A 27,431-nucleotide genomic window follows, 5' to 3' on the forward strand; every position below is an offset into this window, starting at 1 on the left:
AATTATCTGTTGGCTTTATTATTCCTCATTGCCGTGGGTTCCAGTTCAAAGAAGCAGGAGGAAGTTGGAGAGCAAACTGCAACAAAACAACATGAGGGAGGTGTGGAGTGGTCTGAGAACCATCAGTGGTCATGAAAAAGAGTGACCAGCAGGATGGAAGGAGACCAATGAGTTCAGGTTTGATGAGATGGCCTCTGCCCACCCTCCCCACAGCTCCTCTCATGACTCCCCTCCCCCGACACACTCACCTTTGTCCACCCCCGCCCCCTCATCACCATCCACCTATAAGATAAGGTTTTATCTTATCTTTAGTCTGCATCTGTGTTCCAAATCTTCATTAAATGATATTACAGAACTCATAGTTACAGCAGCAGTTTTATTGAACAAAATGCATGAAATTGGGAACTTTAAAATAAACTATAGTGTTATACAAAGTGTCATTAAACCTGACCAAGAACGAAAAGTCAAATCTTTTCACGTGTATAAAAATTTAAACTATTTGCAATTACTATGTACATATAATTTCTATATGTACACTGAGTTAGTACAGAACATTTACATCTCAGTCCTCCAATCTTTTGTGTCCCTGTGTTGGTTTGGCACAGAGTGGAATATTTTGCACCCTTGACAATTTGGCTCCAACTTCTAATAGGGGCCCCTGGTGCTTGTACTGCGTAGCTCTCGCCCAGGCTGAATGACCGCCGGTGCTGTGCAACATGCCGGTGGTGTGTGTAGCAGGCGGCGTGGACAGTTGGAGGAGCCGTTGCAGGCGTATCGGCCGGCTTAGGGATCACCTGACGGGCAGGCTTTGTGGTCTGTGTGGAGGGGCCTGCAATCGCAGAGGCAGCTGCTGATACGGAAGGGGAGGGCAAAGGGCTGGTGATAGCACAGGTGATGGGAAGGACTAACATAGAGGGACCAGCTATCACAGGAGTCACCAGATTGGCAGCTAATTTGGGTCGTGCAGAGGGCCCTGCAGTCTTAAGGGCTGCTGAGGATGCAGACAGGGACGGTGCAGGCCTGGTGATGGTCGAGGCGGTGGGGTTTTTTTCTCATTTGAAGGGGCATCATTACGTCCGACCTTCCCTTCAAAACCTTTGTCCCGGCAATGCTCGGTGTGGGCCAGATGTGGAGCGCAGCATTCAGCACAGCGTCACAGGCCTCCCCGTCACTCTCGTAAGCTTCGTTCGGCTCATCTGGATCATGCTGCCCAGGCTGAAGCACCTCCTCCGCTGGATCCGGCCCATCGTTCACAATGTCCGCAAGAGAAAAGAGGCTCGATTCTCCTGCACTCTGGCTAAACAGGTATTCCAACCCGAGCAGCTCATTAGAGGGGACATCAGCAGTCTCTCCGAACAGCTGCCGGCAGCGGGTGTTGAGGCGGTCGATAAGCGGTGCGGAGTAGATTCTTTGTCACAATAAAACACATGAGATTACTCACAGTGACACGTGTGTGACATTTTTATAAATATCCACACTACACCTGTGTACCTGGGATCATGTTGGGCAAAGCTTTGTGGAATCCTTCCAAGCTGTTGTTGCCACGCAGGCATTTGTAGTAGGGCACATGCACTTTGTTGATGGTCGTTGTACGCGCCACCCTGTACATATTGATGTCTGGAGGATCCTGGATGCACTCCAGGTGTCGCTGCTGCGCCGCCCACATCTCATCAATGGCCGCTGCAAATACAAATGACATACAGACACACATACCGATTGTTATGTACACTTTTTTTATGCCACACAACTAGTATTAATGATGTTGTAACTTTAAGTGTCAGGTCTTTTTCATACCAGGTGTCTTGAAGAGGCTGACTCCACTCTTATCCAGCCCCGCGGGACCTTTCAGTTCCTCAATGGCCAGGTCGGTGAGCCTAAACATTACCTGCGCCCCTTGCGTGACCCTTCGCACGTGACGTTTCAGCTGCTCCCTGGAAATAAAAAGGCGGACGACGTCCTCATCTGTCACAGCATTCAGAGCTGTCGGGTCCTTGGCTCTGACAGCCTTGATGAGGAGCTCCAGGTCTGCGCGGTTGTACGCCAGCACCGCCCCAGCAAGTGCAGACTTGAACACTGCGTACTTGGAGTGAGACTCTGTGCGGACGGCTGCATCGAAACGGTGAATCCAGTGAAAGATGTCCAGACGCACAACCGTTCCACTGTCCACCCAAGACCAGAACAGAGTCTCCACAGCTGTTGGGCCCTGTGCACGGCAACAGCCACGGTCCACATACAGGATGCTGGGGACGGGTTGGTTGGCCAGCCGAAACCTCTCCATTACTCCACGGCACATAGGCTCCAGCTTCTCCGTGGACTCCTCACAGGTCAGCACAAAAGTCACTATCTGGGAGTACTCATTTCCAATGCTGGTGAGCCACTCAGCTGAGCAGTGACCCTCACCAGACAGCTTCTTCACTACCTAAAAAACATTTGGAGTTTGCATCCCAACTTAATTGCTTGTTCTTTTATAATTTAACTGTGCACGATTGTATGTTTATAATAGAAAATATGTTCCGTATGCCACAATCTATGATAGCGTTTTGATTTACATACTTTCTTGGTGGAATCCATTTTTAGCACTGTGCCAAAAGTGGAGAGGATCTGCCCCCTGTTGTCCCGCACGTTGTTGGCCTCTGCCAGCAGGAAGGCGTGGCGCAGGAGCCGTGCAGACGGGAGTTGGAGGTGGAGCCTGAAATGTGTGGCCTCCTGCAGAAACAATCTCTCCAGCTTTCACAAAGGTCATAAGGAGTGTGGTGTACAGGTCTTTACACTGAAGGTGCATCTCCATGTGGTTATCCTGTATCTACGGTCCCTCAGAAGACGCACAACATTCTTGACCACACCACGCCTGTTAGTGGAGGCAAAATTGGTATGTTTAGGTCGGTTTGAGTCGCCTCTTTGCAGACTGACACGTGCACATATGATGCTGAGCGCACTCACTTGCTAGTGAGGACGGCAGGGAACACAGCTTGATGTGCCTCGCTCAGTTGTGCTAATATAGCGGGATGCCATGCGAGCCACCGACCTGTTGTACCACCTTTTCCACTCCTGGCTGACTTTGTGCAAGGCCCACAGCACAGGACCTCCGTCAGCATTTGTGTACCAGTTGGATGACGTACCTGGAGTACATATCAGGGAACAATATATAAAATTTAAAATAAAGATGATTTTCAAAATACTTTTCCTTATACATGTTTAGATACAATGTAATCATTATTCAACCATAATGTTTTTACTCTAACACACAACTGAAATGAGTTACGAGGACACTTCAGGCAACATCTCCAGACTCCTACAGGGCGCCATGCAAAGACACGGCGGAAAAACAGGTGTGGTGCAGGCAGACAATCAATCAGAGAGCCAAACTGTCTACGTCTAGACTCTAGCCCAATCAGAGAGCCAAACTGTCTACGTTCAGTGTAGACTCTAGCCCAATCAGAGAGCCAAACTGTCTACGGCTAGACTCTAGCCCAATCAGAGAGCCAAACTGTCTACGTTCAGTGTAGACTCTAGCCCAATCAGAGAGCCAAACTGTCTACGGCTAGACTCTAGCCCAATCAGAGAGCCAAACTGTCTACGTTCAGTGTAGACTCTAGCCCAATCAGAGAGCCAAACTGTCTACGTTCAGTGTAGACTCTAGCCCAATCAGAGAGCCAAACTATCTACGGCTAGACTCTAGCCCAATCAGAGAGCCAAACTATCTACGGGTAGACTCTAGCCCAATCAGAGAGCCAAACTGTCTACATTCAGTGCGTTCAGTGTAGACTCTAGCCCAATCAGAGAGCCAAACTGTCTACGGCTAGACTCTAGCCCAATCAGAGAGCCAAACTGTCTAGTTCAGTGTAGACTCTAGCCCAATCAGAGAGCCAAACTGTCTACGTTCAGTGTAGACTCTAGCCCAATCAGAGAGCCAAACTGTCTACGTTCAGTGTAGACTCTAGCCCAATCAGAGAGCCAAACTGTCTACGTTCAGTGTAGACTCTAGCCCAATCAGAGAGCCAAACTGTCTACGTTCAGTATAGATTCTAGCCCAATCAGAGAGCCAAACTATCTACGGGTAGACTCTAGCCCAATCAGAAAGCCAAATTGTCTACGTTCAGTGTAGACTCTAGCCCAATCAGAGAGCCAAACTGTCTACGTTCAGTGTAGACTCTAGCCCAATCAGAGAGCCAAACTGTCTACGTTCAGTGTAGACTCTAGCCCAATCAGAGAGCCAAACTATCTACGGGTAGACTCTAGCCCAATCAGAAAGCCAAACTGTCTACGTTCAGTGTAGACTCTAGCCCAATCAGAGAGCCAAACTGTCTACGGCTAGACTCTAGCCCAATCAGAGAGCCAAACTGTCTAGTTCAGTGTAGACTCTAGCCCAATCAGAGAGCCAAACTGTCCACGTTCAGCCGGCCAACGTAGACTACCAATCAAATGTATGGGATGCAAATTAGCAATCAACGTACGCTGTAAGCTGTAAATATCTCCGCGTTGCACCATGGGTGTTTTGTTTAATCAACGCTATAAAGTTTATTTTTAGCAAAAAAATATATATAGGTTAAGACAGAGAATGTCTAATGGACATTAGATGTCTAATGGTCCGTAGACGGGCTCTGATTAAGATTAAGATCAGACCCTTGCTATCTGTGATTGGCTCACCTTCTGTAGCGCTATGCCTGGCTTGTTGTTGCCGGGTTGGTTGCTAAAAGTGCTGTTAGCGGTAAAACAGCTCGTCAACAGGGGCTGAGCGAAGTTTCAGTGCTCTGAGGAGGTTGAAAACATGGCTCGGGATAACAATGACGCAGGCACGGTTGAACCATGATGCTGTCCGCCATATCCACTAGGACAGGTTGGATAGCATTAACATAAAACAAATATGCCAGCAGTTTGTCTGCGTCACTGACCGGCGTCGCCATGCATTTGGCTCATTCATACAAGATTTGGCTAGTTAATAGGCTGAAAGCTACAAACTTAATAGTTTTTCAGGAAAAAGTGAGCCGTGGAAAAGTGTTTTTCATGTGACAGTTTATGTCTTTATTTTTAATAAATGTTTGCTGGACCTTAATCTTTTGACTGCTGGTGTTTTATTTGTGTGGGAACTGTGCAGAGCTAATAAATGCTTGTTGGTAATGCTAAATAGTCATCCGACTACATTTTTAAAAAATTGTACATTTCCACTTTTATTGTTCACACTTTTCACACTTATATTTGCAGTGTGCACTTTCAAAACTTCATCAGTTAATATTTTATACAAAATGCACCAAACTCATCAACTTACAGATCCTAAAATTTCAGAAACGCGTGTAATAATAAAACATCTTACTGTGGGAATGTCTGCCTGGGCCTGAGATATTGTTGAGTCACCAGAAACTTGAGTGACTTGCATAAAAAAATCAATTCTCAATCTTGCCATTATGGTTTATTAAAAAAATCAGATAGGATTTGCCATTATTCACAGAATTGGTTAAAATGCAGAAAATTGCATCTGCAGCTATCAGTTCCACTAATTTTTTGAGTAGCGAGAGTGGGACTCGCACCGCCAATCTTCTGGTTATTGGACGACCGACTGAGTCACGACCGCCCTTATATATACAGCATGGCTATATTTGTATCGTTTTCCTGTCTACTTTGTGAATGTCACATCAACAGATAAAGTTTTTAATAACATGGAAGTCGAGTGACACCAGCGACAATGCACAAGCGCTCTTTTTTTAATGTTTTTTTTTTAATGATTTTATTGCCTTCTTGTGATTTTATGTATAGCACTATAGCTGTATAGCACTTTGAATTGCCTTGTGTTCGAATTGTGCTCTACAAATAAAATTGCTTTGCCTCTTTCGAGCTGCAACTCGGTCAAGTGCGTCTGGTAGAGACACCCCGCCGCCGCCAGGAGGAGGGACACGGGCACCGCTCGCACTCAGTACAAGTACCAAAACCTTTGCTGGTGTACTTCTTCTGAACTCAATTATTGACAAAACTCACTGTTGTCTTTGTCTCTCTGCAACACAGTGAGGGGACATGCCCCCCCAACCCAACCCACCCCAACCCACCCCACCGCACCGCAGATAACAGGCAGGATTTGAACCAGCTGCTGCATCACAGGCATGTTATGGTCTCTGTGAAACTCACCACGCCACTTTCCCACTTGATGTTTTTGGAGTGCTTTTCAAATTGTATTTTTTGTGTTGGACCTGAAACTTCACTGAGTCATAAGTTTTAATCCCAGGAGCCCTGGAGTTCAAAACATTCTCCAAACAGTCTGAGCTATTCTTCCAGACACTCAGATGTGTTATCCTGCAGCTCTTCTCTCTGGACTTTGACCTATAAAATACATAAACACATCACCTTACATTCATGATTTTTAATAATTTCATGTTATTGAACTCAGTTAGGAACCTTTCTATGCAGAAAAACGATTCGACTGAACCCTTTGCTCTGATTTTTTTCAGCAAATATCATCTTCCACCGTCAGCACTAGCTCTGTGAAGAATGTTTGCTGCAATTCCTCCTTCACCATCCTGTATTATGTGTTACTAAGAACAGCAAATGAATAAGTAAAGTAAGTAAATAAGATCTTATATGTGTCCAATGAATCCTGACCGTGTCAAAACCAGTCAAACTTCTGCTTAGTTCAGGTTAAGTTGAAGGTTTAGCCAGTTGTGTTATTTATTTAGTTATGTGGATGGCTACAATATTTACATTTATCAGAACTAGAATTAAGTATCCTCCAGTTAATGATTTATAAATAATTTATTCTGTTAGTTAAAGTGTAAATTAGATAGACTAACCAACATAATTCCCTGTAGTTTGGCGAACAGAAACCAGTTAAACCAGCTTTGGTTCTGAACCAGAACATTTACATTTGCTGATAGAGAATATATATTGATCAAAATAAGTTTTTTATGATTGTAAAATCTTTATTATTTATTCTGTTTATTTCGAAAATAAATCATTTTCACAACCTGTTTGGCATATAGACGATGTTATACCAGGTCCAGTTAACAAAACACGATATTTAAACTGGTTACAATCTGGACAGGATTATCCTAAACATTGTAAAACTTTGTAAAAGCTACAAATATTGTTTATATTGAATTTAAGGGGCTCGTGATAATTTTATTATTTAGACCTCCTTGAGTTAATTACTTGTACAATGTTAATATCGATCTGTTTGCTGAGCGATAAGTTTGTGTCGGATCAGAGTTTGAGGTGTGTAGTTATCTCTGTTCTCCATTAGAGGCCGCTGGAGGAGCTCAGTCCCGAGTCTGTGTCGTAAAAAGTATTATTTACCTCAATAACACAGGCTAATTCCACTTTATTTGCTAAAACTAAACGACTGTATACGCTGTATTTTCAACATAAAGTGTATAATTTAACGTATTTTTAAAGAAAGTGTTCATTTTTGTTATTCGTACTTCTCCGCTTCCAAGCGTACCACGTGTCCAGGAAGTCACTGAAAGTCTTATTTGGTGACATTAATTAATCTAGTTTACCACAGCAGAACAGCACCAGGCGTAAATAATGTCTATTAAACATTGTTGTCGTTTGTATTTCGACCCCAAACAATGTTGAATTTATTTTTACCTGATTTCTCAAACCGTGAGTTAGAATAACGTTGCGCAGAATCAGATTGTTTCCTCCGACCCTTTTCTGGTATCGCTTCTCGGCCTTTTGGCTAAGATCAAGTGTAGTATCTGTTCTTATCAGTTTAATATCTGATACGTCCCCTACCCGGGGACCATATATTAAATTGATTTTTGGAACAGGGAGATGGAAAAGGGGCTTGCTCCGTCCACTCCACGCATCGATCTGGTATTGCAGTATCTCCAGGAACGGTGCACCCCCCTTACAGTGTGAAAAATAAAACTGAATTAATATAGGCATAAGTTTAGTGTTATAATAGCTTCTATACTATAAAGCAACGTTATTGAACTTCATTTAAGCATTATGATTAAATATTGTAACCGTATGTGTGCAGCTCAAATCATTAAGAAATGATTACTGTGTTCACTTTTCTTCCCACATTTAATAAGAATAAAATACATCAACTGAAATTAGGGTTCACTGCTTTAATTCAATGTACAAAAGTGAACTTCCTGACTCCCCTGAAGTGGTTCTGCGGTCAGAAACACAGCATTTCACAGACTCTCAGTACATTTAGATACTGTCAGATGGCAGTTTGTTAGCTAAACTTAGCTGTGATGTTAATCACAGTAACGTGTATTTAGAGTTTACATCAGGACCCTGTTTTATGGCTCATTGTTCGTCACATGGTTGAATCCTGCAGTTACCTCTGTTCTCCACCAGGGGCCGACAGAGCTCTTTAAATGGTTTTACAGCCTAACAAACAGCTCAGTGACTTTCACTTCATCATTTTTATAAAAGATGAAGATCAACACTCTAAACAGATTATAAGTAAAACGTGGTTTTAAGCCCCAGCTTTCACTCAGCATCAACTTTGTTTGAACCTGCTATTAGTCGACTGGTAACGTAGTTGTGGGTGAAAGTTTGCTCAACAAACCGGCAAAACCGAGAGAACAAGGAGCAGCTGACAAGGACACGAAGGTGAGTGAGACAAAAATATCAGAAGCCGGTTATTATGTAATGATGTGTAATGTAAAGATAACTATTTGCTGAACCACTTTTCAGCAAAAAAATAAATAAATAAATCCCATTATAATCATCCAAGTGCAGTTCCCACTCCAGAACAATAGGTGGCAGTGTGAGCATGACCCCTCTCCCGACTGAGTCAGTTTCCCGGCGCCACGAACAAGAAACAGGAAGCACAAAAGAACATGTGATCTGTGTGTTTTTAATTCTTTTTTTCTGCACGTCAGGTGTGAATAAAACAGTTTACGGATGCTGTTTCAGTCAGATTTGGTTCCCATTTGCCGTCTGCAGGAGGACAGATGGATGAAATTTCCTTCAGTTAGCCTTTCGTGCACATATACAGCATTGCATTATGGGAAATAAGAAGTGTGTTTTTCACATAAAATGTACATGTATCAGAGAATGTCTAATACATGTAGACGGGCTCTGCATGTATTAAACTTCCTTTGAACAAACCTGCTTCCTCTTTGTACATATACGTAGAATCCTCCCAGCCTCTGTAGCCTCTGGGTTAGTTAGCTTACAGACTGTTAGCACCATCAGTGTGCTCAGTATGTGTGTGAGTGACTCCCCCCTCAGTGAACTGTACAACTCATACTTACCTGGCAGGGGAGACACCATGATCAGGAAGGTGGTTCACCCAGGGCGAGGCTCAGCCATTGCACACACGGCTGTGCTGACCCCTGCGAATTCCCCAAATGTGGGAATCTCGACTGCATAATTTCTGGTAGTGGGGGACTGCGTTCGCGCTCTCCCCTGATCAACTTGTTCAAAGAAAAATATGTAACTTCTCAGCTAATTTCAAATCTTCAAAATAAAGTAATTATTCACATCAGTCCTTGGTTCTTTTTTAATAGCATCAGATCACAACATATCAGTGTTGTATAAAGTACTGAAATCTCACACTCAAGTAAAAGTAATTATGACTTTGGTAAAAGTCCATGTCACTGCCTGAAATGTTACTTGAGTTAAAGTCTTAAAGTATCCGAAACGTCTTGTATGAGAATTACTGTAAAATTACTGTAAAAATAGATGTACTTAAGTAATGTAATGAAAAGTATAAGTAAAAAGTAAACAAGGCAAATGCAGTTTGAATGACATTTTTTATATTTTGGTCAACTTTGAAGGTCAAATTCACTTAAAATCTACACACAACCAAGTGCAGGCAAAATTTAGACCAGGTTCAGACAGAAAATACAAACTTTGTGAACCTTTAAGTTTTTCTTCTTCAAGTAAGGTCAGTGCTGAAAATGAGGCGTACATTACACCATTAAGAAAAAAATTAAACAAAAGAGGCTGCTACTGTTATTGCCATCATTATAAACAAAATTTAAAGATAAAAAAAATAGGAGAAAACTGAAGCTTATCTGGCATCTGAAGAGGGAGTCCAGTCTGAAAGCCCTTTTGTAAACCTTTCTAAAAAATAAATAAAATAACTCGGTACAGAAAATGCGGCCAACATCACCAAGAAAAAAAGCTGTTAGGATTACTGTACTTCACAAGCTATAGGAGGTGCACACACAAGCGCTCATTATACAAAAGAAAAAAAGAATTGGGAGGGAACTGCAGCTTATCTGGCATCTGAAGAAGAAGACCTTTTTTGTAAAACTACATTAAAACCTAAAAAAGGGGAGTTTCTGTGAGAGAATTTCCACGTCTTTGGGCAGGCATAACATGCATGGGGTCAAAACACTGTTGCAGGTTTTTCTCTCTCTCTCTCTCTCTCTTTTTTTTGTAACGAGGAACTAAACCGAACAATGAAAATGTATTGGAGTAAAAGTATGCAATTAAGTTCGGAAATATAGTGAAGTAAAAGTGAAAGTTGTCAAAAAAAATTTAAACTCGAGGAAAGTACAAAGTATTCCAAAATATACTTAAGTACAGTAGTGAAGTATTTTTACTTCGTTACTATACAACACTGCAACAAATATCATTTAAGCCTCTCCAAAGATATGGTTCAGTTCAAATCGATTATCATTAAAGTTGTGATAATCAAACTCATTCAAATCCAACCAAAATTAAAATGTTAACCAGTTGGTCTTAAAAAGACAAAGTATTCCATAAAGAATAATGTTGAAAAATATTAAAGTTTAGTCCGTAAATAAATGCAGAGACACAGTTTGTAAAAATAGAAAGTGAAGAATTAATGTGTGAAAAAACCTAAAACATATAAAAACACGTGTGAATAATTTGTGTTGAGTCTGTTGAATATGTTACAACAGCCAAGAGTGGAAAAATAAGTATTTCTACTCAATTTAAAGTAGTTTTTCCAATATTTGGACCATGTTTTATGGATTAGATGTTTATTCATGGTTGAATCCTGCAGCTATTTCTGTTCTCCACCAGAGACCGAAAGAGATAGACTGTTTTACAGCCTGACAGATGGAACCATAAATGACTTATTTCTAGTTGTATGAAGACATATTTATCAGTTTTCAGGTTATCAGGAACGATTTGTTGTGGGTTTGATGTGCATTGTGTTAAATTCCTGCTCATAATCAGCCAGCCTTGTTCACACTCCATAACAACAGGAGGCAGCAGGACTGTCAGTATCTCCAACCCGTTACCAAAGAAACAGCAAATGTTTGCAATGATAGCAGAAAGAAGATGTTATCTGTGTTTTCTTCTTATTTTAGAAATAATGTTCCACTGGAGTGACCAACCCAAGTTGGTTAATTTGGAGGAAATTTCATAAATGTCCTCAAAACCAATTTTTCTGAGTGTGCAGACTTCAGGTTTTTTATTTAAGTTTTGTACAAAAAAATAGAGTAAAATGTAACCTCTTTTCAATGCATATTTGGAAAATGCATATTCAAAACTTATTTAAATCTCTTCCAGAAAAACTCTAGCTGTGATTATTTCCTTTAAAACAATTTTTTTTTTAATTTAAAAAGAGCTTTTTATTTGTTTTATTTTATTTTTATTTTTATTTTATTTGTGTATTTTATTTGCATTTTACTGTCCCTGCTTTTGAACCTAATATCTGTCTTTTATCCCACTGTAGCACTTTGAGATTTTATTGTAAATGTAAAGTGCGTTATAAATAAAATGTATTATTATTATTATTATTATTATTAATTGACCATGTGCTTTGTTTTACATTTAAAGCTCATTTAAGATAGCTGTCATTATTATTAGAAAAAAAACTTATATTAATTTTAGTTATAGAGGTAAACAAGCAAAGTTAACATATTGAGAGGTTTCACATAGATTTTTGTGTTAAATTGGAGACAAAACTTCTGTTTGATAATTGGCTACGTGTGTTCAATTTGAGACGTTTGCGCATGCGTACATTGAAACACGTTGGTAACGATGTGAGCTCGGGAGTAACGAGTGATGACTCGAGGACGGTCTTTAGTGAGTTCATGTTTACTTAATATGTTCTATTGTTCTTTTAGGTAAGAACGACTATTGTGTTAATATTTTAGATGGTAACATATCGTTGAGTTTGTTTAATTTTTCGTCGCGCGTTGTGAATGTTTGACGCAGCAGGGCGGTTGAGGTTAGCTAATTAAGCTAATTAAGCTAGCAGCAGTTTAATTAACCTCGACAGTTTGAAGGTGCGGACATTTTCAACAGGTCCATGTTTCTCCGTGTTGACCACTGGCTGAATCTTCGTCTAATAAATTGAATGTTAACTTATTTTCTGAACGACCTCATTATGTTTGCTTTCTGAGAGTGTCGGTTAGTTTTAATTGTTGGACTGGTGGTGGTATTAAGGTTTTAGCTAATTGCCGTTAACAGTACATGTATGTAAGTTATCGTTGGTGTTTGGGTCAAAGTTGTGGAGCTCCTTAAAATTATTTTACGGTTACTTTTTTAAAATAATAGTTTTCAGTTTGACCACCTACAGTACCGAGCAGGTGCGTTTGGGTATTCGCTGAGTAATTAATTAGGGAGCCGAGCATGAAGCGTGTTAGCTCTCTTCTCCATTAGAGGCCACCGCAGGAGCGTTGTCTGTTCAGTCTGTATCGAAAAAACATTATTTTCCCTGAACTGCACACATTCGTCCGACATTATGAAGCTTAACTGAAAGACAATTTACACACAAATATTAACGTAATGCACATATTGTAACTTGTATGTGAGGAAAATGTTATTTTCTGTATTTAAGTTTCGGTGCTTCCTATTGGACTACAGCGTACCACGTGACCAGGAAGCGACGCGAAGCCGCATTTGTTGACATTAGTTAATTCAAATAACTCTATAGTAACAACATCAGCGTAACAGGCGCTACGTTATTCACAGTTACTGTTTGTATTTTGACATAAATCTTGTTGTATTTGATTTGTCAAACCGTGAGTTAGAATAACGTTGCGGAGAATCACTTCGTTTCCTCCGACCCTTTTGTGGTATCGCTTCTCGGCCTTTTGGCTAAGATCAAGTGTAGTATCTGTTCTTATCAGTTTAATATCTGATATGTCCCCTACCCGGGGACCATATATTAAATTGATTTTTGGAATAGGGAGATGGAATAGGGGCTTGCTCCGTCCACTCCACGCATCGACCTGGTATTGCAGTATCTCCAGGAACGGTGCACCCCCCTTACAGTGTGAAAAATAAAAAATAATGTATACAGGTGGATATGAGATATTTAAGTGTGCATGTTGACATGGTTAAATTAATGAGTTCTACTCCAACTCTACTGAACTTTTTGCATTTGATTTGGTATTGTTTAACAATATTTGCCCTAAATCTAAAGTATTTCCAACCAAGCTCTCTGCTTTGCCGGGAGTTTAATTTTTGTTTTGATGCTCTGTTCATGTATATCTCTCCTTATGTTGCTACTCTTCCAAACTTCATCCAGGAAACACTTTGTTGTAGGTGGTGAAGAAGCCGTCTGGGGAGGGCAAGGGCTCGGCTGAGTGGTTCACCAGCATCGGCAACGAGCTCTCCCAGATCGTCAGCTTTGTGCTCACCTGCGAGGAGTCCGTGGAGAAGCTGGGGCCCATGTGGGGTGATGGAGCGGTTCCGCCTCGCAAACCAGCCCGCCCCCCAGATCCTCGACATTGACCACGGCTGCTGCAAAGCACAGGGTCCGACCGCGGTGGAGATCTTGTTCCAGTCCTGGGTGGACGAGGGGATGGTGGTGAGGCTGGACATTTTCCACTGGCTCCACCGCTTTGACGCCGCTCTGTGAACGGAGGCTCACTCCAAGTACGCCTCCTTCAAATCCGCGCTGGTCGGGGCGGTGCTGGCTTACAACCGCGAGGACCTCCAGCTCCTCATCGCTGCCATCAGGGCCAGAGACCCGGCCACCATGGAGGTGGTGAGTGACGAGGACGTGGTCCGGCGGTACGTCTCCCGGGACCAGCTGAAGCACCATGTCCGGCGCGTCACCCTCGGGGCCCAGGAGACGTTTTGCCTGGTCCACCTCCTCATCGAGGACCTGAAGGGTCCAGCAGGGCTTGATGAGAGCGGCGTCAGCCTCTTCAAGTCCCCTGGTAAGAAAAAAAAAAAACACCTCACACACACACACACACACAAACACGCACACACACACACGTGCAAAATGACTACAGCTCAACATGTTTGTGTGTTTACAGCGGCCATTGATGAGATGTGGGCAGCCCAGCAGCGACACCTGGAGTAGTGCTGGGCGGTATACCGGTTCACACCGAATACCGGTTTATAATTTTGTTATGATATGAATTTTTAATATACCGCCATGCCGGTGTATTTGATTACACAACCCCCCGCTGCGTCGCGCGACATTGTTTGAGACGGGACCCTTTTCAGTGTTGTGCTTCTAAACACGCATGTTTACTGTCTATGGGTGCGAGGTGGTAATAAGTACTTGCGTTACGCGAAGGTGAAGGTGGATAGGATAGACATGGAAAGTTCCTGAAATCGAAGCTGCAGAACAAGTAGAACATGCTGACACAGAAGAACTTGTGCCTAAAAAAGGAGCCGTGTCTGTAGTTTGGAAGTTTTTTGGTTTAAAAAAAATCCGACGTCGACCAAACAACCATTTTATGCAAGGGTTGTCGGGCTACAGTTGTCGCTGGAGGTGGCAACACGAGCAATTTGCTCCATCACCTTAGCCGTAAGCATGTCTTAGAACAGCGGTATTCAACTAAAATTTAAAGAGGTCCAGTTAGAGAAAATTTCTTGAAGCAAAGGTCCAGAAGATCATAATGTCTAACTATTTAGTGTGATATATATTTAAGTAGCCAAGTAGTTGTATCAACATCTGCATGTAATCAAAACCTGACGGTTAAATCAAATGAATTTAGTACAATTCTAAAACTTTTTGACATAATTTATTGTCACGTAACATACAACTGAACATGTATGTATGACTGCAGATAAATATGTTCTCGATCATAGCAGGGGCTCCATCTGTGGTTATTGAAACCACTTGTTTTGGCTCTATTCCTCTCTTTGTTAACATCTCCTTTATGGCCAGGTAGATGTCTTCTCCTCTTGTACTGGTCTGAAGGGGAGTGACACCTAACAGGTCTTCACAGAACACTTTCTGGACTGGTCATATTGGGCTCTGAGACCACTTATTTTCTGTGATCTCACTTCAGATTTGAGTGGGTATGTTTGTTCAAAACCTTTATGTTTTGTCTCAAAATGGCGTTTCACATTGGCACTTTTTATAAGTGCCACAGTCTCTGAACATATGAGACACACTGTTTTAATGCTCCCAGTGGGAAGTATGAACAGAAACGATCTGTCCATTCCGGATTAAATGCTCTATTTTCGCTGTCCACTTTTCTTTTTTTGGAGAGCGCCATTTGTTACTTAATTTTCTCTCCCTTTCTCCGTCTCCATCGTCCGTTCCTCTCCCTTTCTCCGTCTCACTCCTGTTCCTCTCCCTTTCTCCGTCTCACTCCTGTTTCTCTCCCTTTCTCCGTCTCACTCCTGTTCCTCTCCCTTTGTCCGTCTCACTCCTGTTTTTCAACTTTCTTCAAGTCAGTCGTCTGTATATCTCCCTTTGTGTTCTCTAACTGTATGCTATCTATCGTCTTTTCATGTGTAACTTCACTCAATCTCTTTTCTGTCTGCACTGTAGGTTCGCAATGTTTACCGCCTGTAATGCACAGACTTGATTGGCTGAGTAGTATCACGTGGGATTGGTCTGTGCGTTTCCACACCAGCTAAACTGCTACCGTAAAGACTACAAAAGCTGCGCCGGTTAAAATGGAAGCGCTCCGTCAGGTTTTATCATAACCTTCTGTTTTTGGCTGGTTAGGTCCGGGTCCGTATGGGACGGCTTTGCGGTCCGGACCCGGACCGCGGTCCGCCAGTTGGTGACCTCTGTCTTAGAATATCAAGAATGCATGAAGTTAAGGTCAGCACCCGCCACATCAGCAGGTAACACGGGGAAAGCAAAAGAAAAGTCGAGCCAAATGTCACTTCAAGACGAAAAGCAAACGGTGGAACGAGATTACAAATTCTATCACTGTCCACGTAGCCAAAGACACGGTCCCGCTGAATACTGTACAGCAGGGGTGTCAAAGTCAAATACACCGAGGGCCAAAAAAACTAATTTGTTACAAGCCGAGGGCCGGACTGGTTCAATGTTTATTAGAACATATTGAAATGATTGCACATTAAACATTTATATAAACATTTTCAACAGGCAAACAGCAAAAAATTAAATTGTTTTTATAAACAATTTAAAAACAACAACAACAACAACAACTGCTTTCAAATAGTATAATAAAAAAATAAATCAAATCAGTTGTATTCTTTCTCATGGCATCTGCAATTTCCGCTGAGCCCATTCAACTGAAAAATAAATATAAATAAATAAATAAAATAAAATAAAATACAAAATCTATGGCACAGAGACAAAACAATACTCCCTTCAAAGAAAAATCACGTCTTGTCGAAACAAATGTAAGAATTTAACTGAATTAAAAACTGAAAATACGCTCTGTGATGCTCACTTGTCTGAGGAGGAGCCTGATACTTGGTGGTGTCTCATCATTTGCACAAGTTCATCGATGTTCGGGGTTAGGCTCTGAGCTGAGGAAATCCTCAGGATTGAGTGAAGGTGATTGTCGGTAAGACGGCTCCTGTGTGATGTTTTGTTTAGCTTCATTAATGAGAACAGTTGTTCACACAGGTATGTGCTGCCAAACATAGAGAGCGTCCGAGCAGCTTGGATGCGCAACTGGGGCATTGTGTCGGGGATGAAACGTGCAAACTCAGCAGCACCCACTCTCTCGTATTTTACTTTCAGTGTGTCATTGCACTGGAGCTCAATCAACTCCATTTGCAGTTGTGGTGGTGCGCTTTCCACATCAACTGCAAAGGGATTGCTGAGCAGTTCAAAGCTGCTTTTTTGGGCTTCAAAGTCAGCAAATCGGCGTTGGAAGTCGGCGGCAAGTGTGTTGAGTTTATCAGCGAACTGTGCACTCGGGAACACAGCGGTAGAGAGCTTCTCCTTCATGGTCTGGCAGCTGGAAAAGTGGCTCAAGTTTTCTTTACGCATCTGCGTCTCCCACAGACTCAGCTTGGTTTTAAAGGCCTTCACTGTTGTGTACATATCAGAGATGACACGTCCCCGTCCCTGCAGCTGCAGATTCACCACATTCAGATGGCTCGTGATGTCGCAGAGAAACGCCATTTCACACAGGAAAGTTTCATCTCGGAGCTCTGTTGTGTCTTTCCCCTTGCTTTCCATGAACATACAGATCTCCTCACGCAGCTCGAAACATCTTTGCAGCACCTTTCCCTGGCTTAGCCATCGCACCTCTGTGTGATACGGTAAGTCACCATACTCTGTATCGAACTCTCCCAGAAATGCCTTGAACTGGCGGTGATTTAAACCTTTGGCTCTGATGATGTTAACTGCTCGCTTTATGGTGCTCATTACATGTTCCATTTTCAAGGCTTTGCCACACAATGACTCCTGGTGTATGATGCAGTGATAAGCTGTCAGCTCATCTGTGACGTTTTCCTCCCGCATCCTCTCACGCATCCTTGCCACCAATCCACTCCTGCGCCCACACATTGCGGGTGCTCCGTCTGTGGTTAATCCCACAAGTTTTTCCCAAGGCAGCCCCATCTCATTTACACATCTGGATACCTCTTCATACAGATCTTGTCCTGTAGTTGTGCCATACATAGGACGTAATGCCAAAAACTCTTCTGTTATGCTCATGCTGGAGTCTACTCCACGGACGAAAATTGACAGTTGGGCGATGTCAGATGTGTCCGTGCTCTCATCCACAGCAAGAGAATATGCGATGAAATCTTTTCCCTTTCTCACAAGCTGTTCTTTTATGTTGGTGGAAAGCTGGTCTACACGTTCAGCAACGGTGTTTCTGCTCAGGCTCACGTTTGAGAATAGAACTCTTTTGTCTGGGCACACTGCGTCACAAACTTCAAGCATACACTTTTTGATAAACTCTCCTTCTGTAAAGGGCCGGGCTGATTTTGCGACCTCTTTTGCCACAATAAAGCTGGCCTTGACAGCAGCCTCGCTTTGTGATTTTACATGTGTGAACATAGCCTGCCTGGACTTAAGTCCTCGTTTTAATTCTTTCACCTTCTGTAGCCTTTGTTCCGTGTCCATATTCTTATCTTTGACTGTGTGTTTCTGAGATGTTTGATAGTGCCTTCTTAGGTTGTATTCTTTCATGACCGCCACACTTTCTCCACACAGAAGACACACAGGTTTGCCTTTTACCTCCGTAAACAGGTACTCTGCCTCCCACCTGGCTTGAAAGTCCCTGTTCTCAGCGTCCACCTTACGTTTTGCCATTTTTGACTCTGACAGCTGATGAATAATGAAGCCGCTTGTTCGCGCTGCAGTGACTTCGCGGGCTACCGTTGCATTGTGGGGGATGTAGTGTTGGTGCTTCCAAAACGCCAGCGGGCGGCTGTGGCCTGCGGGCCGGTTCTAATGGTAATTAAATATCATCCAGAGGGCCATAGATAATTTATTCGCGGGCCGGATCTGGCCCGCGGGCCTTGACTTTGACATGTGTGCTGTACAGCATCATTTTGTGGGGCGTTATTCTATGACGGTAAAATAGACCATCCTAAGTTAATCTACTGCAGTAATTCTGTTCTCAATCTGTAGAAAATGCTGTGAACACCTAATTATGCATGAAAAACAAATACCGTGATATGTATTTTTGGTTATACCGCCCAGCACTAACCTGGAGTGCATCCAGGACCCCCCAGGCATGGTCATGTATCGTGTAGCCCGTACCACCATCAACGGTGTGGACCTCCCGTATTACAAGGGCCTGCGTGGGAGCAACAGCCTGGAGGGGTTCCATAAATATTTGCCAAACACATGGATTAAAGTTCTCCGTCGCTGTGACGGATTTCCGTCAGCTGAACAGCCCGCATAGTTTGTCCAGACGGATTTTCCGTCAACTGAACTCAACTGGGAGATCGTCCTGATCGAGAAAGGGGAGGGTGGGTTGTGACGGGTGTTTAGTGTATGGATTTTATTATAATACTGATGTGATGTAACAGATTAAATTAACAGCAGTATTTGTTTTGATTCCTTTATGTTTGAGCTGCGCCCTCCCCTGATAAGTAAGGTGCGGCAAAAAAAAAAAAAAAAGGAACACGAGTTGTCAACGGCGGGGGCGGGGCGTGGGGGCTGGGGCTACAACTGCGTGGAAAAATGACTTGCAGTATTAGTCCTAGCTAGCTATAATTTACAAATGCATGCCTTAAAATAGTATTTCGTTAGAGCAATATAGAAGGAATGCTGGACCGGCGCCTGAGGCCTTTACATATTGGAAACCCCCATTAGAAAAGGCGTTTGTCAAGTCTGTGAACTGATGTCCACATTACTCCTGGTCGCATCTTTAATTCGCTGAAAATCATCAGCGTTCAATGACCCAAACGGTCCAAATTATATAGTTTCAGCGTGGACAATAGTGATGGGTCATGCGCACAAGCATTGGCTCTGAGAGCCGGCTCTTTGTAGTGAATTAGAAGAGCCGGCTCGCATCAAGTGAGAGCCGACTCCAAGTTTTTTTCCATTCGCTGCTTAGGTTTCACTTTCAGTGCTCAGTCCCAGCTCTGGTTACGACAGAGCTTTGTTATGATTGGCCAGCATGGCGACCAGAATGCGGTATTCACGTGAGAATTAAGGAGTTTGGTTCTGGTTTTGGTTCTGTTCTGTGGATTTGTTTGAATTATTTTGGTTAATTTGTCCAATTAAAAAAAGTTTAATTGAGGACATTTTTAATGTTAGCTTGAGTTTGGTTCTGTTCTGTGGATTTGTTTGAAGTTTATTGTTAATTTGTGCAATAAAAAAGTTTAATTGAAATAAACAAATGTAAAAGTGGTTTTGTCACAGAATAAATGCAAAGAATTAGGCAATTATAAGGTCTCTGCGCCAACTACAGGAGTTACAGTTCATCATAAACTAACCTACTTAGCCTTTTCACAAAGCTAACACTGTGGAATGCCATTAAATAGCCAGAATAACTATCTAATGTGCTGCCACAAGAATGCATAGACTAAAACTTTTCCCCCCTTCCAGGCGGTTAAAATGAATGCGTGTGTAATCCACTGTGAAAGTTTTTATCCCTTGGAAACAAAACTGAACACTTGCATTAGGTCATAGGAAGGTATGTGTAAAATTGGGCTAGGACAGCATAAAGGACACGCTTTCACATGTTATAGAATCATACAGTCTGCTGAGGCATCTGATCAAGTATCTCCATTATCCCTCCATTCCTTGCATAGAACCAATGTACATTCTGTATTGAGGGCAGAGGTATGGCTACATTGGTTTCCGAAGGGGTACAAGGGGGGGAACTCAATCTGATGTTTAATCGCTAAAAATTTCAGTCAGACGACTTTTTTTTTGCTTTAATCCCTGCAAACATGATTCCAGGTAATCTAAGGGGGAAAAAATACAAAAAAACCACGTTTATCACATTGCATCATTCTGATAATACCTGTTTGTTGTGATGTTCAGGTCCCCACTGTGCGGCGCGGCCTTATCAGGTTTACCTGATAAGCGGCATCGCTCAGACGCGGTGTTTGGGGGCGGAGGGCGGCACCACCGGGTGTACTCTGCGCCGCTCATTGACCGCCTGAACTCACGCTGCCAGCAGCTGTTGGGCGAGCCAGTGGAGCGCAACTTCCGGGCCCCAGCTGATGTCCAGTCCGATGAGCTGCTCGGGCTGGAGTACCTCTTCAACCAAAGCACGGGGGAGGCGTTCTCGCTGGAGGGCATCATCAGCGACGGTCCTGGGCCGGTGGAGGAGGTCGTTCAGCCTGGGGAGGTCAACCCAGACGCCGACGAGGCGTACCAGAGCGAGGAGGAGGACCGTACTGATGTGGAGCCCCACATCAGACTGACCAGCAGTGAGACTGCTTCGGTCAACCCTCCTGCCTTTGTGAGTCCAATACATACTGATAGAAGAGAATACAGCGATACATGTGACCCACTGAAAAAAACAAGACATCGTATACTTTAAAACTTACCTACTTTTCTCTGTGTGTGTGTGTGTGTGTGTGTGCGCGTGTGTTTTACAGGAGGACGTCTGCAGTGACAGTCCTCTGCCCGGGTTCCAGAAGCTGGAGGCTTTCTGTGCTGCGCTGCTGGAGGTCGGCTTGACAGAGCAGAAGCTGCTCCTCAGCACAGCGGAACAGGGTCCTTCAGGCCTGGAACGCGGTGGAGGAGCATGACAAACAGCCACAGCGGTACCACCAGCTCTACCGCACCCACTGGGGCAACACGCTCTACTGTCGGACCAAGAGGGACGACCTGGCTGACGCCGCCGTTGTCCAGCGTGTAAAGATGGCCAAGAGGTACGCGCCAGCTCGGCAGGACATCAGCCCGCAGCACAACCGGCTGATGTACGTGCTGGTCAAGCTGCTGTGGCTGCGCAGCCCTCAGGCCTCTCGCTCCAGCCCTGAGAAGGTAAACATCCTCAAGGCCTATGAGAGGATCCAGCACCGGGTCTTGGTGGAGGACCCCGTCCTGTGCAAGGCGGGCATCCCTCTCCCCAAAATTAACACCAAGACGGTGAGAGACTTCATCCACCAGCAGGAGAGGCTCAACCTCCACGCCACCAGGCAGCCAGCCGCCACCTCAAAGACCGCGTCTGTGTCCTGTGAGCAGCTGCCTCCTGCACCGCGCCAGCCTGACGTCCTCCCTCCACCCGACTACCCCGTGATGGAGTACGTCCCCACGCCCAGCACAGCCGGCACCGACGTGTTGAGGGGTCGGACCAACCTGCTGCTGGAGACGCCGCAGCCTCCTCCACAGCTTCTGTCTGCCGGTGAGGAGAATCCCGCCACCTCCACCAGCTGTACAGCCGCCCTCTGGACAAAGTGCTGTGGCAGGGTTGTCGTGGTCCCGATCCACTCTGTACAAGAGGAAGCTGGCAGACCCCCCCCCCCCCCCCACTGAGCTGGGCGTGAAGGTGAGGCGTCTCCCGACCTGCAAAGTTTGCGGGCAAAAAAATCCAGGGACACAAAAAATATTTTTAAAAAAACCTATTACCCTGAGATCCACCGTTCACCCTCCAAAGGACTAGAAAACATAGTTTTCAAAAACTTTGAACACTTCATGTCTGTTGTGGACGGACTGGAGGAGTGAACGGTCGGTCCCTTGTAAATAGTGTATATAGTTCCTGTTCTACGTTCTGTGTGTTGTTCTCTGCACTGTTGCCCTATTTCATTCACTTTATGTGGGGTTCTCTGTGTTCTGGTGTCAACATTGCCCTTGGATGCTGTTTGCTGTGGTACTGAATAAAATTGGTCAGTGCTACAGTCACAATGAGTCGTGGAGTGTCTGTCAATTGATTCGACAATAACAGAGCCTAGTTATCAGAAATAAGGGCCATATAAATAAATGGCTTCTAGGGAAGTAGCATAAGAGGAATAGGAGTAAGTGATAATCAATAATACTTTATTGAAAGAAAGGGAGCAAAAAAAAATACATGGCATGAATTTTGAATAGCGTTTTGTTCATACACACACTTGCGATTTAGCAAAAGTATGACAATAAATGCATTTAACACTATTCTGTTGATTGACATGACAAAGCCATGCAAAAGCATGCCAGGAGGGGACTTTTGTGCAAATGAATGCAGGGGGCTTATGCTTGGTGCAACTATGAAATTGTGTGCCATTTGTGCTGTAATATCCTGGTCCTTCCTGGTCCACAACACCTGGGGGAAGGCATATGCAAATTACTCTTGGGGTCAGTGACATCAGAATTCTTAATTGCACCCACATGGACTCTAAGCCAATGGCGTGCAGGATCAATTGCACTCCTATTCAGCAAATCGCCGTTCGCAGGTGATTGTGTGAACAAAACAGTTTATGATTGTAGTTTGATTCACTTAGTTTCACTTGAACTCCCTGTTGGGCTGTTGGTCATTTACAGACTGGCTGATTTATTCAAGATGCCGCCATATGTGGACGTTATGCTGGCTTTAATGTAGTCCAGCCTGCCCAAGATATCCCTGCCATAAACGGCCAACATCCACCTGTGGGAGGGGATTGTTTCAGGCTCAGGTGGCTCCTGAAACCTCACAGGGAGCAAGCTTGGCTGGGAGGTGAAGTCGGAGCAGGCACCGAGATACCGGCAAACACGCTTCAGCCACTCCTCGATGTTGTTCTCCCGCAGCTGCCTCACCAGGCGAGAAGGGCTGTTTCCGACAGACAGAGAGACATAAACATTAAAACCAGCTAATCTCAATTGTGCTTTACATGACAAACATTTGTTACACAAGCTAAATAATCTCAGTATTCTCACTTGCGAGTTACGATCAGCCTAAATTCCAGTCTGTGGGCTCGGTCCAGCTGGTCTAAGATGGCCTTGCTGGTGGAAATAAAGGCCGCTTTGCACCCACTGCACCAGAGCGTCTCTGTTATCATCAAGGCATCCAGAGTAGAAGCCTGTGTGTAAAGAAGCGCTCTGGAGTCGGGCCTTGATGATAAATCAGAGCTGGCTGGTGGATCATACCACAGCTTCAGGTCAGTACGAAGCCGATGCTGCTGAAATCCACTTCTGATCCTGTGGGGGTATGGTTTTCATCAACTTTGTGGGAAGCCATCCAGACTCTGAACCCAGAGCAGTCGCCATATCCTCGACAGATTGGACAGAGGATCCAGACAAAGATGAGGCAGCAGAGGGAACACAGATGGAGCTGATCGCAGAGGTGAGAGGAGGCAGCGGCTGACACTTCCTAATGATTTAAAATACACAAACAGAATTACAAGCCAATGTTTGTTTAAAATGTACCATGTTTATGTCATCCAACAATATTAGTGTGAAGAAAAAAAAATCCATTAAAGAGTTTCTCACAACTCTAGAAGCAGCTCCTGATGCACAGGAAGCAGAGGTGGCTTCAGACACAGAAGAAAGAGGAAGAGACAGTGGGGAGACGGTGTGAATATGGAGCCTGGGACTGCGGGCAGGCGACGCAGATGCAGCAGAGGGAGGAAGAGACAGGGAAGAAACAGTTGGTATATCCAGCCTGGGATGGGCAGGCGATGGTGTCCTAGATGCTGGGCTTGAATGCGTCCTTGCTACACCCAGGTTTGGCTTCAAAGCTGCACCATGGGACCCACCATACCGCGGCTTTGTAAACTGACAGAAAGAAAGAAAATAACATTATGTGAAGCATTTTAAAATGTTATAATATATGATAACATATATTATATACATAACCGCCCCAGTGCTTTGAATTTTCAACTTTTTAATTCCTAAACCGCTGGAAACCACTTAACCTCCGGCCTCTGGCGATGCTCCCTCAGGTAGATACTGGAACACAATTGGCTCTTCGACCGCGGCGATTTATGGGATTAGGCTTTGTTCATTTGCTGTGAGCAAAGATGGAAAAATGGAAATGGCGAAACGTGATTGGATGTGAATCGACAGTTGCACTTTCTCCCGGCACCGTTACCCAGGCCCTATGAAAGTTTGAGTGACAGCGGACATCTGCAACACGTCCGGTCTCCAAAGCTGTGACGCTGTTTTTTTTTTAAACAAATTCCTTGTGTTGCAGTCACTGAGCACAAAGAAGTAGGCCTCATCTTGAATACAAACTAAACAAAAGAGCTGATTGTGGATTTTAGTAGGACCAGCAATCAGCTAAACACTGTCTCCATCCTCGGTGTGGAGGTGGTTGAGGATTACAGATACCTGAGGGTTCACTTGGTCAGCAGACTGGACTGTAAATGCAACACTGAGGCTGTCAACAAGATGGGACATTCAATAAACTAATCCTATAACTCTATATAAATATAAATATGTATATGCTATCTAAGTTGACACGGGTTGGTGCACTAAACCCATGCTACAATGTTTAATAATTTTGCATCTTTTAGTAAAAACAGTAAAGAATGAGTGTATATTTCCAGCAGAATGCCCAATAAATCTGCTCTCATTCACATATTTTTCTGTTTCTTTTGTCAGACGGCTAAACTGAAAATCAGCCCATTAAGACTACGTGTCAACTCGTGGTCACTTAAAGCATGTCCAGGCTGTCGCTCTGCTCTAATAAAATCCTGATTTTTATAAACGCAGCCTGATCTGAGAAAATCACCCTTCAAGTAACTTAAAGACAACATCTTGGCAGCAATTTCAGCTGTACTTACATGCACCATGATGTCCCACAGAGAAAGTTGGAGGCAGCAGAATGTCATGAATGTTTTCTACAGAGTATCCAGCGCATGTACTCTGGAACAACATTAAATGGACGAGTGCACCTGTAACGGTAGCTGGACTTACCTGTGCATGCAACCGTTCTGAATGTCCATGATCAAGATACAAGTATGTAGTATACAGAACAAAAGGCATACATCTCCAGCTGAAAACATGAAACCTGCATACTAGAAATAACGTTCCACTGGGGTGACCAACCCAAGTTGGTTATTAGGTGGAAATTTCTTCAGTGTGCAGACTTCAGGTTTTTAATTTAAGTTTTGTACAAAGAAAATAGATTAAAATGTAACCTATTTTCAATGCATATTCAAAACTTATTTAAATCTCTTCCAGAAAAACTCTAGTTGTGATAATTTCCTTTAAAATATATATTTTTTTTCTTAAAAAAAAAAAAGGCTAATTGACCATGTGCTTTGTTTTACATTTAAAGCTCATTTAAGATAGCTGTCATTATTAGAAGAAAAAAAAACAACTTCAATCAATTTTATTTAGAGGTAAACAAGCAAAGTTAACATAATGAGGCGTTTCAAATAGATTTTTTTTAGTTAAATTGGAGATAAAACTTCTGTTTGATAATTGGCTACAAGGTGTGTTCAATTTGAGACGTTTGCGCATGCGTTAATTGAAACACGTTGGTAACGATGCTAGCTCGCGGTTTTCTGTCACGGGAGTAACGAGTGAAGACTGGAGGACGACCTTTAGTGAGTTCATGTTTACTTAATATGTTCTATTGTTCTTTTAGGTAAGAACGACTATTGTGTTAACGTTTTAGATGGCAAAATATCGTTGAGTTTGTTTAATTTTTCGTGGCGCGTTGCGAATGTTTGACGCAGCAGGGCGGTTGAGGTTAGCTAATTAAGCTAGCAGCGGTTTAATTAACCTCGACAGTTTGAAGGTGCGGACATTTTCAACAGGTCCATGTTTCTCACTGTTGACCACTGGCTGTATCTTCGTCTAATAAATTTAATGTTATTTTCTGAACAACCTCATTATGTTTGCTTTCTGAGAGTGTCGGTTAGTTTTAATTGTTGGACTGGTGGTGGTATTAAGGTTTTAGCTAATTGCCGTTAACAGTACATGTATGTAAGTTATCGTTGGTGTTTGGGTCATAGTTGTGGAGCTCCTTAAAATTATTTTATGGTTACTTTTTTAAAATAATAGTTTTCAGTTCGACCACCTACGGTATCGAGCAGGTGCGTTTGGGTATTCGCTGAGTAATTAATTAGGGAGCCGAGCATGAAGCGTGTTAGCTCTCTTCTCCATTAGAGGCCACCGCAGGAGCGTTGTCTGTTCGGAGTCTGCATCGAAAAAACATCATTTTCCCTTTATACATTATGAAGCTCAATTTAAAGACTATTTACACTCGCATATGAACGTAATGCACAAATTGTAACTTGTATGTGAGGAAATGTGTTATTTTCTGGGTTTAAGTTTCGATGCTTCCTATTGGACTACAGCGTACCACGTGACCAGGAAGCAACGCGAAGCCGCATTTGTTGACATTAGTTAATTCAAATAACTCTTTAGGAACAACATCAGCGTAACAGGCAGTACATTATTCATAGTTACTGTTTGTATTGTGACATAAATCTTGTTGTATTTGATTTGTCAAACCGTGAGTTAGAATAACGTTGCGGAGAATCACTTGGTTTCCTCCGACCCTTTTGTGGTATCGCTTCTCGGCCTTTTGGCTAAGATCAAGTGTAGTATCTGTTCTTATCAGTTTAATATCTGATACGTCCCCTACCCGGGGACCATATATTAAATTGATTTTTGGAACAGGGAGATGGAATAGGGGCTTGCTCCGTCCACTCCACGCATCGACCTGGTATTGCAGTATCTCCAGGAACGGTGCACCCCCCTTACAGTGTGAAAAATAAAGCTGACTTTAGAGAGATACATATGAGATATATAAGTGTGCATGTTGACATGTTTTACATGGTTAAATAATTTAGTTCTACTCTAACTCTACATAACTTTTTGCATTATTTAACAATATTTGCTCTAAATCATTGTCATAAAGTATGTACAACCAAGCTATTTGTCCTCTGCTTTGCTGGGCGTTTAATTTTTGTTTTGATCCTCTTCTCTCGGTGCTTGTATATCTGTCTTTATGTTGCTACTCTTCCAAACTTCATCCTTGTTGCCGTGCCTGGAACAAGCATGTGATCAACAGGGAGTGCGTGATGTGATTTTTACTCGTTTTCGG

The 27,431-nt window shown here is 43.3% G+C and overlaps 3 protein-coding genes and 4 non-coding genes across 8 annotated transcripts; 5 read left to right on the plus strand and 2 right to left on the minus strand.

Moving 5' to 3' along the window:
* Positions 1-396: 396 nt before the first annotated feature.
* LOC142389016 (uncharacterized) lies at positions 397-13,550 on the minus strand. Its single transcript, XM_075474567.1, has 5 exons — positions 13,413-13,550; positions 2,554-2,706; positions 1,795-2,419; positions 1,492-1,680; positions 397-1,408 (listed from the first exon to the last, which is right to left on the minus strand). The coding sequence occupies exons 1-5, from the start codon at positions 13,548-13,550 to the stop codon at positions 1,251-1,253; spliced, it is 1,263 nt and encodes a 420-aa protein (XP_075330682.1). The 3' UTR covers positions 397-1,250.
* LOC142389084 (U2 spliceosomal RNA) lies at positions 7,644-7,834 on the plus strand. Its single transcript, XR_012770391.1, has one exon. It is a non-coding gene; the product is annotated as a U2 spliceosomal RNA (small nuclear RNA).
* LOC142389064 (U1 spliceosomal RNA) lies at positions 9,193-9,357 on the plus strand. Its single transcript, XR_012770372.1, has one exon. It is a non-coding gene; the product is annotated as a U1 spliceosomal RNA (small nuclear RNA).
* On the plus strand, positions 12,953-13,143 carry LOC142389072 (U2 spliceosomal RNA). Its single transcript, XR_012770380.1, has one exon. It is a non-coding gene; the product is annotated as a U2 spliceosomal RNA (small nuclear RNA).
* A 2,845-nt stretch (positions 13,551-16,395) lies between the features above and the next one.
* On the minus strand, positions 16,396-17,741 carry LOC142388773 (general transcription factor II-I repeat domain-containing protein 2-like). The gene has a single exon (XM_075474323.1). It carries the CDS (start codon positions 17,717-17,719, stop codon positions 16,496-16,498), a length of 1,224 nt encoding a protein of 407 aa, XP_075330438.1. The 5' UTR covers positions 17,720-17,741; the 3' UTR covers positions 16,396-16,495.
* Positions 17,742-19,149: 1,408 nt separating this feature from the next.
* Positions 19,150-22,272, plus strand: LOC142388774 (uncharacterized). Of its 2 annotated transcripts, none has more exons than XM_075474324.1 (2): positions 19,150-20,936; positions 21,076-22,272. In XM_075474324.1, exon 2 carries the CDS (start codon positions 21,341-21,343, stop codon positions 21,953-21,955), a length of 615 nt encoding a protein of 204 aa, XP_075330439.1. In that variant the 5' UTR covers positions 19,150-20,936; positions 21,076-21,340; the 3' UTR covers positions 21,956-22,272. Both variants share the same exon structure in this region, with proteins under 2 accessions (XP_075330439.1, XP_075330440.1).
* A 4,621-nt stretch (positions 22,273-26,893) lies between these two features.
* On the plus strand, positions 26,894-27,084 carry LOC142389081 (U2 spliceosomal RNA). The gene has a single exon (XR_012770388.1). It is a non-coding gene; the product is annotated as a U2 spliceosomal RNA (small nuclear RNA).
* Positions 27,085-27,431: the final 347 nt, after the last annotated feature.

This window comes from Odontesthes bonariensis, chromosome 9 (assembly GCF_027942865.1).
Source record: "Odontesthes bonariensis isolate fOdoBon6 chromosome 9, fOdoBon6.hap1, whole genome shotgun sequence".
Lineage (NCBI taxonomy): Eukaryota > Metazoa > Chordata > Actinopteri > Atheriniformes > Atherinopsidae > Odontesthes > Odontesthes bonariensis.